General features: G+C 40.6%; 1 protein-coding gene across 9 annotated transcripts in view; it reads right to left on the bottom strand.

Annotated features, from left to right (window-relative positions):
• The window catches only part of CD44 (CD44 molecule (IN blood group)), a 92588-nt gene that overhangs the window by 40630 nt on the left and 36966 nt on the right, over positions 1-14992 (bottom strand). For all 9 annotated transcript variants that reach the window (XM_017849675.1, XM_017849677.1, XM_017849679.1 and 6 more), the window contains exons 2-5: positions 14448-14613; positions 10830-10963; positions 4731-4799; positions 1578-1808 (exon numbers count right to left, since the gene is read on the bottom strand). In XM_017849675.1, coding sequence (XP_017705164.1) covers positions 1578-1808; positions 4731-4799; positions 10830-10963; positions 14448-14613 — 600 coding nt within the window. The remainder of the gene's footprint in view (positions 1-1577; positions 1809-4730; positions 4800-10829; positions 10964-14447; positions 14614-14992) is intronic.

Below are 14992 nucleotides of genomic sequence, written 5' to 3'. Positions count from 1 at the left end.
CCTATTCTGCTTCCTGCTGAGACCACTAATTATTGTGTTTGCCAGCATCTGACAAAATTGCATGCCATAATGATAAGCACCTTTGACATAGTTACTTTAAAAAGACAGGAACCCAAGAAGCAGTGAGTGGCTAGCAGCACTGGCTGCTTGGTTTGCAGAAGCCTCTCTCAGGAAGGGCTGCCCACGGGACTGCCAACAATAAGCTGAGGCAAACTCAAGAGGGCCAATAACCCAAGAAAGCATGGACAGCTTGAAAAAGCTGCTTTTTAAAAGGCTTCAAAGAATGTGCAGGGAGTGATGGGAACCCCAAGCCTATTTGCATCATGCCCTCAGCCAGAGACTGACAGAAATTTAAAACACTGTTGCACAAGTGACCTTATAAATGAAATCACAGTGCTGTGGAGGTTTCCCTGGCTTCTGGGTGACGAGGAATAGAGAAGGGCCCTGTCTTGAGTATTCACAAGCTAGTGCATTTCTGCCACACTCTTTGGGGCCCACGTTTCACCCCTCAGGAGCAATAGCCAGGAAAAGAGAAAATCCATACCATACTAGGAAAACTGCTACAGACGCAGATGCCCTATTTGAGTTTGATTAATCCTCCACTGGAGGAACATGGCCCATCTGGGAGCCCATTTCAAAACAAACTGTAGAAGAAAAGCAAAGAGGGAAACAGAGGAGACAAGAGACATGTAAACACTTTCCAGTGGAGCTGAAGCGTGAGGGGCAAACTCCAAAGAAATCGAACGCAATGTTTACATACTTCCACTCTTGCAGCTCTAAGTAACGAATTACCCCCACACACCAAGTAAGTATGGAGAACATTCCCCAACAGGCTGGAATATAGAGCTCTTACGCTGATTTGATTTCACCAGAAAACTCATCCAGATGTACTTCCTTGGACCAAAAATGAAGGAATTGTTGGGTAAATCATGGTTAATGAAAATCACTGAATATTACACTATCAATAGTTTGAGTGTAAATCAAGTTAAAACACAAAAGGCCACAGTTGACCCATGTATGCCTAAGTTCCATTATTGGAATGCTAAGCATGTGGGAGATATTTATATTCTACTGCTCAAGGTCATCACCAAGTTCTGATTGCAAAATTTCAAAAAATTGCAACCTCAGGCATAAACGGGTTTTTAAAAAGGTGATAGTGGAGTGGTACGCAAACTCTATGATCCCGACTTTATGAAAACAATCTTATTCATAGGTGGATAAGAACAAGAAGGAAACATGAAAAAATGAAAATGGTTTTCATACTAGGCTTGAATTGTCACTGTATCCCTGGGGATAAGAGAATAAGGACGGCTCTCCCCAAAATAAAACTTCCTATATGGCACTTCTTATGCCGAGGTAAGAAAAACAGTTATAGATGAGTAAAAAAAGGTAAGCAGTAGTAGTCAGTGCATACAGTTCACTGACAACCACAAGAGCCCACCTCCCCGAATGGCATCACCAGCTTCCAGCTGTCTAGAGATGAGAAAATCAGCATGTGAGTGTGCAATGCTCAGGAAGGTCAGAGACATGTTGCCAAGGAATTGCTATTGGGAAGCACAGTGATTTATTTTCCTTACTGGTAGCAGGGGTTCTGTCTGTGCTGTCGGTGATCCAGGGACCGTCTTCGTCTGGGATGGGGTGTGTAGTAGAAAAGGTGTGAAAGATGTAACCTCCTGAAGTGCTGCTCCTTTCACTGGAGGATCCGCTGCTCACGTCATCGTCAGTAGGGTTGCTGGGGTAGATGTCTTCAGGATTCGTTCTGTATTCTCCTCTCTTGATATAGCGAGTGCCATCGGGGTTAACAATAGCTGGGAGAGAGAAAAGGTTTTCACAGAACTTCACAGCTCATATTTTGAGTTTGTGGATTAGCATTTAACATAGTGACTTCAAAGCTATTTTCCTTTGCAATGAAAAACACCTATCTATCCAGTAATGGGACAGAGTGGCAGATGCACTTAGAAAGTGCAGCCTCCCATCCCCCTACACACCCTGGGGATGAGGCAGGAAACAAGGAAGTACTGGGGAGTCCCATCCCCATGTTTGAATCCCAGCTTCATAGAGCTCTGGACAAGGCAACTCTGAGCTTCAGTTTCCTCATTTGTAAAATGGGGATTAAGTGATACATTGTTAAGTAAAGTGCTCAGCACAGTATTCAAAATACAGTGGGTGCTCAATAAATAATCATCCTCCCACTTGGTTCCCTACTCTCCCTTCTGAAGTACATATAAAATGTGTTGCTATTAATTCATATATTCCTCCAAAAAAGATTTGAAGTAGCAGACTAATAGCCTCAGCAGGGAAGATACATCTGAAAATTGATGAAGATTTAGATTTTCTTTTTTAAGGGGCAAATGTTGTCTGCTTGTGCAAACACCCACTTCTGGCTAGGAAATCAGCAGGTCTAAATACAGATAGAGCCTTTGCAGTTCTCTGTGAAATTCAACCTGGAAATTAACAAGCACAGATATAGACGAAGATCAACATCTATGGTTTCAACAAGCAAATGACTAGAATGAACTGGAGAAGAAAAAGCCTGAATGGATTCATTCGTTATTCCTCCCTAAAAGTATTTGCTGCTCTCAAGTCTGGGCCACTCACTATGCAAGTGAGATGAAATTATTTTCTGCTGTATTGCATTGATGGGACTAAAGGTTCTTTTTGTCTACCTATTTAGCTTGCTCAAATGGAACTTTTTTATTTTTTTGAGATGGAATCTCACTCTGTTACCCAGGCTGGGGTACAGTGGTACAATCTTGGCATGCTGCAACCTCTGCCTCCCGGGTTCAAGCAGCTCTCCTGCCTCAGCCTCCCAAGTAGCTGGGACTACAAGTGCACGCCACCACACCCAGCTAATTTTTGTATTTTTAGTTGACATGGGGTTTCACCATGTTGGCCAGGATGGTCTTGAACTCTTGACCTCAGGTAATCTGTCTGCCTTGGCCTGGGATTACAGGAGTGAGCCACTGTGCCAAGCCTCAAGTGGAACTATTAATAATACATAAATGAAAAAAAAAATCAAGGTGTCAATCACCCTGGTAATCTCTGCAGGTGAGGATTTGACGAGGAAATATTGTTGACCAAACTCTTACAGGTCTGGACTTCAAAAGAGAACTGTGGGCATTAAAGAAACAGGGCATTTATTAAATATCTACTATGGGCTGGGCATACATTAGACATAGTGTCTTTTACAAATTTCCTGAAAATTCTCATAGGTTGTTCCATTATACGTATGAGAAAACTGAGGATCAGAAAAACTATGTCACTCCTCTAAAATCTCACACATGGTGAGGAACTGGGATTTCAAACCAGGCCTGACCGAGACAGCACATCTCATGTCATAGCCATCATGGTGTGAAGCCTCCCCTTCCTATTGCAAGGCACAGATCAGGGACAATTCCTTACACAACAATGTGGGGCTGGGTTTGTATGGTCTACAAAGATTCTCATCCATCTGCCACTGCAACATCATGCCCATGCACACTGTCAGTGTCCAGCTGTGAGGAAGCAGAAATCAGACCTCCTCAACACTGTACTGTTTCCCATTAAATGAGGCTCGGAGGCAGTAAGATCAGGGTTAGCAGACTAGCCTATTTGAAAGTTCTGATTCAGATTTTCTGATTTCTAAAATGCTGGAATAGGTCAGGCATGGTGGCTCATGCCTGTAACCCTGGCACTTGGGAGGTTGAGGATGGAGGATTGCTTGAGCCCAGGAGTTCAAGACCAGCCTGGACAACATAGTGAGACCCCCATGTCTATTTTTAAAAAGTGCATGAATATACACATCTGTGGATAATCAAATATCAGGATGATTTAAGATGGATGTGGTATAAATAATGTCAAAACTCATATCAGGAAGTTTATATCCTTCATGATTATCTTTCAATACTTCAATTACATCAAACATGAAATTGCTAATTGGGGCCAAAATGCCCCTACGCCTGACACTTATTAATTCCCCTTTCTAAGAGAGAACATGACTCAGACCTAGAGTTTTTAGCAGCTACAAATTAAGAGCATTATTTAATTTTTCTTACATTTTAAAATGTTATTAAGGTTGCCTTCTATTTATGATGTGATGTTGGTTTTCCATGTGCAATTTCTTTTTAAAAATAAATGCATTTTAAGTAGAAAACAATGGGTCAATTAAATAAAAAAATCAAGTAAATGTTAGCATTGTATATATAGAGATACCAAAAAAATGTGAAAGTGGTTTTCAAATGACTGAAGTTTGAGGAATGATGCATGAGTGTAAACCAGAGAGCAGTTTCAAGTCATTGCAGAAAAAAGGGAAGGGACACTGAATTAAAGCCAATTGTCCTCAGTCTTAGGGAAATGACTAATATTCTTTTTTTTTCTGGAAATGGAGTCTCACTCTGTTGCCCAGGCTGGAGTGCAGTGGCGCGATCTCAGCTCATTACAACCTCTGCCTCCTGGGTTCAAGCCACTCTCCTGCCTCAGCCTCCCGAGTAGCTGGGATTACAGGTGCCTGTCACTACACCCAGCAAATTTTTTGTATTTTTAGTAGAGATAAGGTTTCGCCATATTGGTCAGGCTGGTCTCAAACTTCTGACCTCAAGTGATCTAACCACCTCAGCCTCCCAAAGTGCTGGGATTACAGAAGTAAGCCACCACACCTGGCCTAATGTTCTATTCAAATATACCATAGAGAACCCACCTGAGCCCCTTCCCCAAAATAGGAAAATTTAATTAAGATTAGAAGAGAGACATACTTATGGTAATTGGTCCATCAAAGGCATTGGGCAGGTCTGTGACTGATGCACAATCTTCTTTAGGTGGAGCTATGGGGTAGGAAAAAAAAAAGGATGAGAACCCTTTACAAATATGAGGAAAATCTATCCTCATTTTTATTAGTCAGTTAGGATGGAGTTTTATTTTCACTTGTCCCAAATAATTTTCTTTTTCCAAAACTCCGTAAGTTGGCTAGGAATTTCTCTGTCTTCTGTGATGCGTTTTCCATTTTTACTTGATTTCATAAATTTCTGGAACTTATGAAATTTCCAGAAATTTCCCCACCCCCGTGAATTCATTCATTAATAAATATACATTCTATATCAGGCACTGTGGAAGCCTGGGGGTACAATTGTAAATGAGATAGACATGGCTCCTTCTCTAATGCGAACACATTAGGGAGGATTTTTTAAATTTGTGATTATAAAAGTAATGCAGGAACATTGTAAAAAATTTAAAAGTAAAGTATGAACTATCATGAGAAAATCATTTACAATCTGGACAATCCACAGAAATGATGAGAAAACATGACAGACACACAATCAAATGTTTATCAACATGATCAGCCTGACAATCTGAAGGTTAAAATAACATAATCATAACAAAGAATTTACTCAGTTGAAATATTAAAAACCAAATGAATCTCTAGTCTTTCATTAATGTAGTAATGTATTTATTAATTTAGCTGATCTTTTGAAGTGCTTACTCTGTATAGACAGCTTCTCAGCATGTTACTTCTGAGGTTGACCACCTTTGGCCTAGGTGCCCACAATATTTTTCAAGGTTACTGTTTTGGCATATCTCATCATTGGTATTTCTGGGTTTTTTCCTCTTGTTCTCCATTTATCCTCTGCTCTTTCATCCCTTTCTTTAGGAATAAAGATTTCTACCTGAATCTTGGACCTGACTGATCATCCACAGATGTTACTGGTAGCCCTCTGAGCAGCACTGTCTCAAGCCCCCTGACAACAGGCCCTGAAACTTCCACCCTGCGTTTAATTCCTTGTGTCTTAAAAGCAGACTGCAGAGTAGCTAAAGCAACCTTCCATTCATGCCAAAGTGCTTTATTCTGTGACTAGACCTTCAGTTGAGCTCTAAAGCCTCAGAGAGCTTTAGACTGGTTTTGCTGCTGTAGAAAGATTAAGTCCATTTGTGCATTACAGTTTTTGTACTGTGTGTATGCATACGTAAATGTAAAATGGAAATTTATTTGTGAGGTTAGTTTCTCCCAGAATTGCTCCTGGCAAAGAGGAAGAAGGAGATGGATGGGTGGAGACGGATGGATAGATGGACAGAGAGAGGGAGGGAGGAAGAGAGGCAGGCAGACAGACTGCTATCACAAGTATTTTAAGTGTCCTCCTATAATTTTTGCATGCGCATAAAAGTGAACAGAAACACAAGCTGAACAAAACAGGTTTTGTTTGCTTCCTAGCACATGCGAGCATCTTTTCCCACAGATAAAAGAGGATAACCTTAACCTGCCCATTTCTTTGGCCTCATAGTGAAACTGTCAGTTTTATACATTCGATTGGAAAAAACAGAAAGTTTTAGGAAAAGCCATTCTTGCAAAGCCTGTTCTAAAAGATTTCTCAGATTTTTTAAAAAAGAAATATCACCTCCTTGGCGAGGCCATTCCTTACCCTCCAATCTAAACTGCTTCATCACTCCCCCACACCTGTCGCCATCACATAGCATCTTGCTCTCATTTCTTCTTCATGTTTACCACTATATAAACTTATCTTGTTCATCTTACTTGATGGCTGCTCGTGGCACATCTCTCAATCACTGCTTCCTGCTACCTGCCTCCCTCCCTAGAAATATATAAGCTCCACAGATGAGTAATAACTTTATCTGTCTTGGCCAGAACATTTATGCGTGATGGGGACAGATAAACATGCAATAAAAATGTGTTAAATGGATGAAAAAAGAAAAAAGTACCAATATAATTTCCCAAGGGTCTATTCTTCCAGTAAACACACCTAAGATGTTAACCCCCCTAAATGGGTCTCCAAATATGTACAGGTCAAGCATTTAGATTATCCCTAAATGATAACGCCGTAAGACATAATTAAAGGAAGTTACATCTATAACTCTTCATTTATTATTTTTAAGCATCTACTCAACACTTATATGCCAGACCATATAAAAGGAGAAAAGAAGACGAGTATGCTTCTGTCCCTGCTTGTGAGAAATTCACAAGGTCATGGGGGACCGTAATAATTAATATTAATTTAGCTTTTACAGTTTTCAAAATATTTTCCAAAATTATTGCACTTGAAAATAAGGGCATATAACCAACCTGGGAGATTTGGTGGAGTATCTATCTTGTTTCTCATGGAAATATCAGCAGAAACTGACCCAACCTATAAGATGTTTCTGATATTTGTATGTTGTGCATACCTGGAACCAGGCTTTGGATCATGGCTTCTTAACGCCAGGGATGCAACAATCTCCCCCAACTTCAAATATAACTGCAAGTAACAGTACACTGGGAATTTCCAGGCAGCAAGTTGTAATAGAATGGAGCATGATGTCAAAAACCCTAAGACAGTTTTGTAAATTATTAGAGCATTCGTTCACATGGACCCCCTTCATGCTCCAATTCACCTTAACTTTTATAAAGAACATCAAATCTGGCAAATACGCTTAGTGGATGGTGACCCAAATGTGCAATTAACACACTCATGCTCTCAATGTCGGATTCCAGGGCCTCATTAGATAGCCTTTCTTTCCATTTAATGAGCTCTGTACTGCTTGGAAAGCTAGACCTGGTGAGGTATTCCTGAATCTGAGGACTTGTTAGAAATTCTCTGAGGTGGGCATTCTCATAAACCTTGGCTTCAACACACCAAAATAACCAAGAGAAATATTAATTATTCAGTCTAGCCACTAATCTCCAGATAGAAAAGCACCCTCTTCAATGCTGGATATATTTTAGTTATCTCAGAAATATTCTCAAATAGTTGTTGAATAAAGGAGGAAATGAATAAACAAATACATGTAGAATCTTCCCTTTCATTCTACCTTCAAAATAAAATGAGGCACTTGACTGAAAGCAAGCTTAAATGAATCAATTCAAGTCAGTTCTGTGTTCACACAGAAGTCACCAGGCTCACATTGGTCCTCAACCACTGAGAATGAGGAGAAAAAAAATCACAAAGGTCTTTTCAAGTTCTGCCTTATTTTCATTTGTTAGCCACAGGCCATGTTTTCTAAAAATATTGCTAAAACTTTAAGCTTATGGAAGCTATCTACTAAGATCAAGCTGACTTTTGTCCCTATAGCTGTTTTATGGGGGGATTACAGCACTAGGACAGGACCACCTGCTAGCAGCTTTCAGGCTAAATTAGATTCAGGAATCCTTGCAATGAAATCCTTTGCATACGGCAGTTTATCAAAATCTTTAGCTCACTTAATACCCCTATCATCTGACTCTAATTCAAGACATTTAGAATTTATTTATCCTTAAACACATTTATCTGCTTCTCCAGTTTCTTTATTTTTTTTATTTTTTTATTTTTTGTCTCATTGCTTCAACAAGATTGTTAACTCCTTTAAGACAAGAAATGTAGCCTCCAGTTCTTTCTTACCCCATCTTTGCCTAGTGCAGTACTGAGCACATACAGGTGATCAATAAATATTCCCTTTAAACTTAAATAAAAACTTACAAAAGTAGCTATCAATATTGAGTCAATTTGGAAAATAGACAAAAGGAAAAATATTACTTCTAGCTTTATTATTTAATTCATCCATTTTAGTAAGGAACATACCCCCTGTACTTCTCAAACTTTTCAACTGAACTAACCCTCCAAGGAGAAGAAAATCAATCAATGCTCTTGCTCCCAACTCCAGGGATGGGCCCAACCTCATGAACAAAATTAAGGATAGAAACAAGTCTCAGTAGCAGCCTGCCTAGATGGCTTCGATGCCAGGCAATAAAACAGTGTGAGCTTCTACCTATTTGAGTTGAGGTTCCTTTTGGCAAGTGAAACCAACTTGTATAACAGGTAAGACAATGTGGGTATGCAACTACATAATTTATTGCATACATTCATTCAGCAAGACTCAATGGGAGATGCAATAAGCAGTGCCCAGAGACTCAGGAGTGTACAACTTCATGCCAGCCCTCTCCCACTGAGCCAACCTCTTCATCTAAAGCACAAGCTTTTCCCAATGTCTCCCTCTGACCTGTTGCACTGAGATGGAGCTAGCTAGACCACATGTTGCTCTATGTCTATTTCTTGCTTTTTTATATGTGGTTTTCTCATTATAATATCATTAGAGTGACATGCTAGACATGGGTATGGGAACTTAGTATGTATGAGTCGTGTACTATTTAGCGTTAATTGGACTCCTTTCCCTTTGGTCAAACTCCATTTGTGTTCTTCACTCATATAACAGGGAGGAGTAAACATTATACAGTTTTCTGTTCCTGTTTTGTGTGTCTCTCCATAGGTTTAATGACCTGTAAATTTTTGTCAAAATCTACTGGCTTCACACATTCCATTTCAACTAGCCAGCCCTGATACTTTGTCCTAAACTCTAGATTTCTTCTCTGAATTTCCACTCTGATACCTACTGTGCACACAACAAAGGGTGGGTGGTGTAGATTAAAGCCACTGATGTAATCTCACAATTAATTTTAATTTTTGTTTCAATTTTTTATTAGTAGGTAGATCTCATAATTAAGTTGATGTCCTTTTATAGCTTAAAATCCATGCAGATTTTTATGTTTTACTACCATAAATATATATGGTATATATATGGTATATGTGATATATATGGTATATATATATCTGTGATATCTTGATTTTATATATATATTTATATGTGTTTGTCTCAGGCTGTTAATGTCTTAAGTCCCTTTCCAGCTAATTTAACATCTCCTTCCCATCTTTGAGGAAAACTGACACTCCAGCAAGATGTACCAAGTTTACCTCAAGGCTTCCTCTTTCCCTTCACACAACTTCAAACCTTCCATGGGAACAGAAGACCCAGTTTAAGAGGTAAGACTTTTGACAGGTGGCATCCAGATATTTGACATTTATAATTTTGATTCTTCTCAAAAAATTCTGAAAATTCATGATGCATAGAATTATTTAATTTTGCTAGGACTTGAATAAGGCTCATAAGCCTAATTTTCTAGGTTAATGGTAGGGAGAAAGTCACAAAGACATAGAGAAAGGCTGGCCTGTGTCCTAGCATCTACATCTTAACTTAGGTTTCTTCTTCTCTGGTTTTCTCAACTCTTGGGTAAGGGATATTTAAGAAGGTCAAAGGCATACCATACACTCTCCAAGAATTTTTTCCAGCCCTCTCATATAATAAATACCTCTCAGCTAAGACATTTGACTTACACCCCAAAGCTATCATTAGATTCATGTCACTCCCTTATTCAAAACCTATAATGACTTCCCATCACACTGAGAATGAATCACCCCCTGTTAGCAGGCCCTTGCTTAGCTCTCTGACGTTATTCCTTGGCATTCTCCCCTCTGAGCACTGATATTCTCACAACAGACCAGGGGGCACTTTTCCTGACCACCTTCTCAGAAAATAAAAGCATCCCTGACACTCGTTAGCCTTGTACTCTGCTCTCTTTTTTACAGCACTTGTATCACATTCTGATTTCATAGATGGCAAGCTTGTCCAACCAGCGGCTCACAGGCCACGGGTGCTCCAGGATGACTTTGAATGTGGTCCAACACCAATCTGTAAACTTTCTTAAAACATTATGAGATTTTTTTGTGTGTGATTTTTGTTTGTTTTTTAGCTTATCAGCTACTGTTAGTTTTAGTGTAATTTATGTGGGGCCCAAGACAATTCTTCTCCCAATGTGGCCCAGGGAAGTCAAAAGACTGGACACCCCTGAAGGGTATTTAATATTTATTTGCTTATTGTTTGCCTCCCCAGTTTAGCATGTAAGCTCCATGGAGACAGGAATGTTGACTCTGCTGTACAGATATTGAGTGAGCATTTGTTATGTAAATGGTGGCTACGAGAATCCCCACTTGAGCTGAGCTCCAAAGACCAGGCTCCCAAAGCCTCTCATGTCAACAGACATCCCCCTGAGAACCAACCTGAAGCATTGAAGCAGTATGTGTCATACTGGGAGGTGTTGGACGTGAGGATGTACACCCCTGTGTTGTTTGCTGCGCAGATGGAGTTGGGCTGAATCCGGGGAATCACCACGTGCCCTTCTATGAACCCGTACCTGTAAGAGAAAAACAAGAGGATATTGACCTAAAAGGTTAAGATGGGAATTTCATAATATCCCATTGAATGACATTTAATTCCGTGCAACTCTTCACTCAATTCACCTCAAGGGATATCGGAGGTTTCAACAACTGAGTTATGTGAAATCCAAAAATAAAAGCATAGAGAGGGAAAGAGATCAACAAGACTAATAGAAACAAAGTGATTTTATTTAGAGACCTATAAAGAGCTTTAAACAAAATCATGAAAGGAATAATTAGTTTCAAATAAAATTTGTGTTCAGCAGTGTTGAGTCTATCTGAACAAACAGAAGGAAGCGTGAGTCACAGAAGAGAGAAGGTTTGATGTGAGATTCATCCTGGCTCTGGATTACTTTCATGTTTTCCAGAAAATACACAAAATGGCCAACTTCTATAGATAGGAAGGGGTGCTTCTTCATTTCAGTGCACATATTTCAGACCTGTCTCATGTCCCATTCCCCTGCTTCTTTCTCAGCCACAACTTTTCCTGCAAGTCCCCTTACTCCATACTCCATAATCCTAAACACGAAGCCTTGTTCATATGCCAAGTACACAGCACAGCACACGGCCTCCTGAGCTTTGCAGGCATAATTCTATTGCCAGTGGGAATAAATTAACCATCATTACAATAGGAGTCATAGCAATTAAGTAAGCAGATAGCAACGGCTCATGTAGCTCAGGAACTTTCCAGAAGCAGCACAGCCAGAGAAACGCATAGCCCCTCTCTCCCGGCCAAGGTATCTCTGAGAGTGTGTTACAGCTGGAGGCCCTTTCAGATACCACATACAAAGCCCAGCCTCTTCTAGCAGCTTCCTGGTGGCTAAAAAGTTGCTTACTTTTTAATTGTGCTAAAAACACAATTTTTTCTGAATATAAAATGCCTCAAAAAAATGAGATGTGAGCTGAGAAAATGCCATGTGCAAGAGAAGCTGTGGTGCAGCAGGAGGGCAGAGAGGAGGAAGCTGAATCCAGCAGGTTTTTCAAAATTCAATTCTGGCTAAAATGCCCATCGTTGCTTTTCATCTTTCCTGCCAGGGGCAACAGCATGGAGTGCATCACCCTGCAAGACCCATGGAAATGTCTGTGAGTCTGCAGTTCCCAAGCACAAAGAACTCCTATCTATGTGGCAATTGTAGCTCGCATGACTAATTTCTCATCTAAACAGACAAACTGGTTTCCCCAAAGCCTCTTTAGCTTGGCAGGGGATACAGGCACAATTAAATGGTAATAAGTTTTCATATATCTAAGAGTTGCTACCAATCAGGGTGGGGTAGACAAAAGAGAGTAGCTGCTAAAGTTTTATCCTAACCCATGAGACTCTGCCATCTGTCCTATGGCAGAAAGCTGACTCATAGCTACTGGAGTGAAATTATGGAAATGAGTTTTGCAATACTTAATACCAGTTATGGGTGAAATGATAGATTTCTTTGGCACAGTTTTTCTTTTTCTAAATAATACTGCTTGGTGAACCTACCTGCCAACTCACCCCCATCACATCATGTCATCAAGTATGGATAACACCGACATTCTAGAATCTATTGCATTCTCTTTGTAAGCTATTACTGAGTTTTTGCCACCTCATGTTGCCTACCGGTTTTATGTGTCATGCTAACTGTAAATTGGGGATATTAAAGTTTACATGTGTGTATGTGGCATAAGTAAGTGACTGTTCACAAGGAGGAAAGAATATTTAGCAAATCCAGACAAGATACTTTCCTCCCCTTTTAAGCCCCTGAGGAGGGCTTGGTCATTAAAATCCTGTCCTGGGTTCAGGCTAAGCAGAACCAGAATCCCAACTCCTCTTTGGGCAGACTGTGTGTGTAACTTCTCTAAGCCTCAGTTACTTCATCCATAACATGAGGTGATAATATTGATCAACAGTGCAGTTTGAGAATTAAGTGAGGGTTTGGCCAGGTGGGCAGTAGGGCTCCCAGCATCTAAGTGCTTGATGATTGGCCAGTGGCAGTTGTAAGAACTCCCCTGGTCCTTAGCATATGGGAGCATTTCTATATTTTGCAAGTACACCTTGTTTGTATTTCACAATCGAAGTTCAGCTTTACTAAATTCACTTTCTTAGGCCAGTGGCCTAGTCAGGGCCATCATTCAACAATTAGCCTTGGGAATAGAATAATGGATTTGCTAACTGGCCTTTCTTTATTGCATCCTACAGTATAAGTTCAGTAGCCACCAGAGCTTTCTCCCTCTTTCTGCTCCTTTCATATTCCCCCAGACCTAGCTCTGAACACATACAGATGTCTATGTATATCTGCTCTTTATTTTAGAGCGGTGCTGCTCAATAGAACTTTCTACAATGATGGAAATGTTCTCTAACCTGGGTCATCCAGTACAGTAGCCACTGGCCATTGGTGGCTAACCAAGCCCTTAAAATGTCATTAGTGCTAGTGAAGAACTAAAGTTTTAATTTTAGTATTTTAATTAATTTAAGTGTAAGTCACCACATGTGGCTAGTGGCTACCATATCAGACAGGGCAATTTTAGGCAAAAGATTTTCCTTTTCCCTTTCAGCAAGAGTCTCAGCCATCACTCATAATGTGGGTGCATGACTATAATCAGTGTGGGAGGATAGAAGCACTTAACTTAAACTTCATGGTTTCCATCAAGAGTTCTGCAGCTTGACTTTTCAAAAGCAGTCTGTGTGCATGTGAGTGTGTGTTGCAGAGAAAGGGAAATTGTATCACCTAAAGACACTGCAAAAGCACACTTGCAGGCTGGGGTAGAAGCTTAGAGCAGTTGTAGAGGTTACTCAGTCCTCTTCTAATGAAAACAAACCGAACCAAAACAATTCACTGCGATTGCCATCATGGCTTGCTTTTCTTGTGCACTGCTTAACACAAGACCATTGGAAATTCAAAAAATAAAGTCCTCGCCTGTTGTGATGATCTTGCTTGGAGCCATAGTCTGAGGAAGACTCTATGGAGCTCCAGAATACCTGGTAGGAGCCCTCTCAGGGCTCCCAATAATAATATAACTTAATATAATATAGCTTAATAGCTTTCATGCCTTTTATTTACTTTTCAAACCAGAGAAACATAGAAGAGAAACCAAAAAAAATTTTTTTGAAGAGAGAGCAAGGTAGAGTAGTTTGAAAGGTCTGCTTTGAGCCAAGTCTGCAGGGCCAAGACTCTACCGCCACATATTTATTTTAAACACTGTTATTTGGTTTATGTTTCCTTGTGGTTCTGACAATGATATTGCAGCTTCTTCAAAGCCAGGAGAGCTCTAATGGCTTCCTCTGGGTTCCCGCTCTATGATTCACAAAGGTGTCTTTAGCTGACTTTAAACTCCAGTTGTCATACAGGTTCCAAATTGACTTGGCCAAATTAATAGGTGGGGTTGACTCTTTAGGCAATAGTCCATTCAGCTGTGGGAGAGGAGTTCTAAGCCCAGCTCCCTGGTCCCAGGCCGCCAGCTTTCGCCAGTGGTCGGGTGCTGGTATGTTACCTGCAGGTCTCAAATCCGATGCTCAGAGCTTTCTCCATCTGGGCCATTGTGGGCAAGGTGCTATTGAAAGCCTTGCAGAGGTCAGCGGCCTCCGTCCGAGAGATGCTGTAGCGACCATTTTTCTCCACGTGGAATACACCCGCAAAGCGGCAGGTTATATTCAAATCTATGGAAAGAAATAGAAATGTTCGATTCTTTTGCATAATTTGGAGACAGTAAGAAGTTCACTTTGGGACAGACTCCTTAAAAAGCCAAATAAGGCCGGGTGCAGTGGCTCACGCCTGTAATCCCAACACTTTGGGAGACCGAGGGAGGTGGATCATCTGAGGACAGGAGTTCGAGACCAGCTTGGTCAACATGGCAAAACCCCGTCTCTCCTAAAAATACAAAAATTAGCCGAGTGTAGTGGCACACAACTGTAGTCCCAGCTACTCAGGAGGCTGAGGCAGGAGGATCACTTGAACCCAGGAGGCAGAGGTTACAGTGAGCCAAGATCATGCCACTACACTCCAGCCTGGGTGATAGAGCGAGACTCCATCTCAAAA

The sequence above is a fragment of the Rhinopithecus bieti genome, unplaced genomic scaffold (assembly GCF_001698545.2).
Source record: "Rhinopithecus bieti isolate Rb0 unplaced genomic scaffold, ASM169854v2 scaffold_32083, whole genome shotgun sequence".
In the NCBI taxonomy this organism is placed as follows: domain Eukaryota; kingdom Metazoa; phylum Chordata; class Mammalia; order Primates; family Cercopithecidae; genus Rhinopithecus; species Rhinopithecus bieti.
This window is presented reverse-complemented; position numbering and strand designations above follow the sequence as displayed.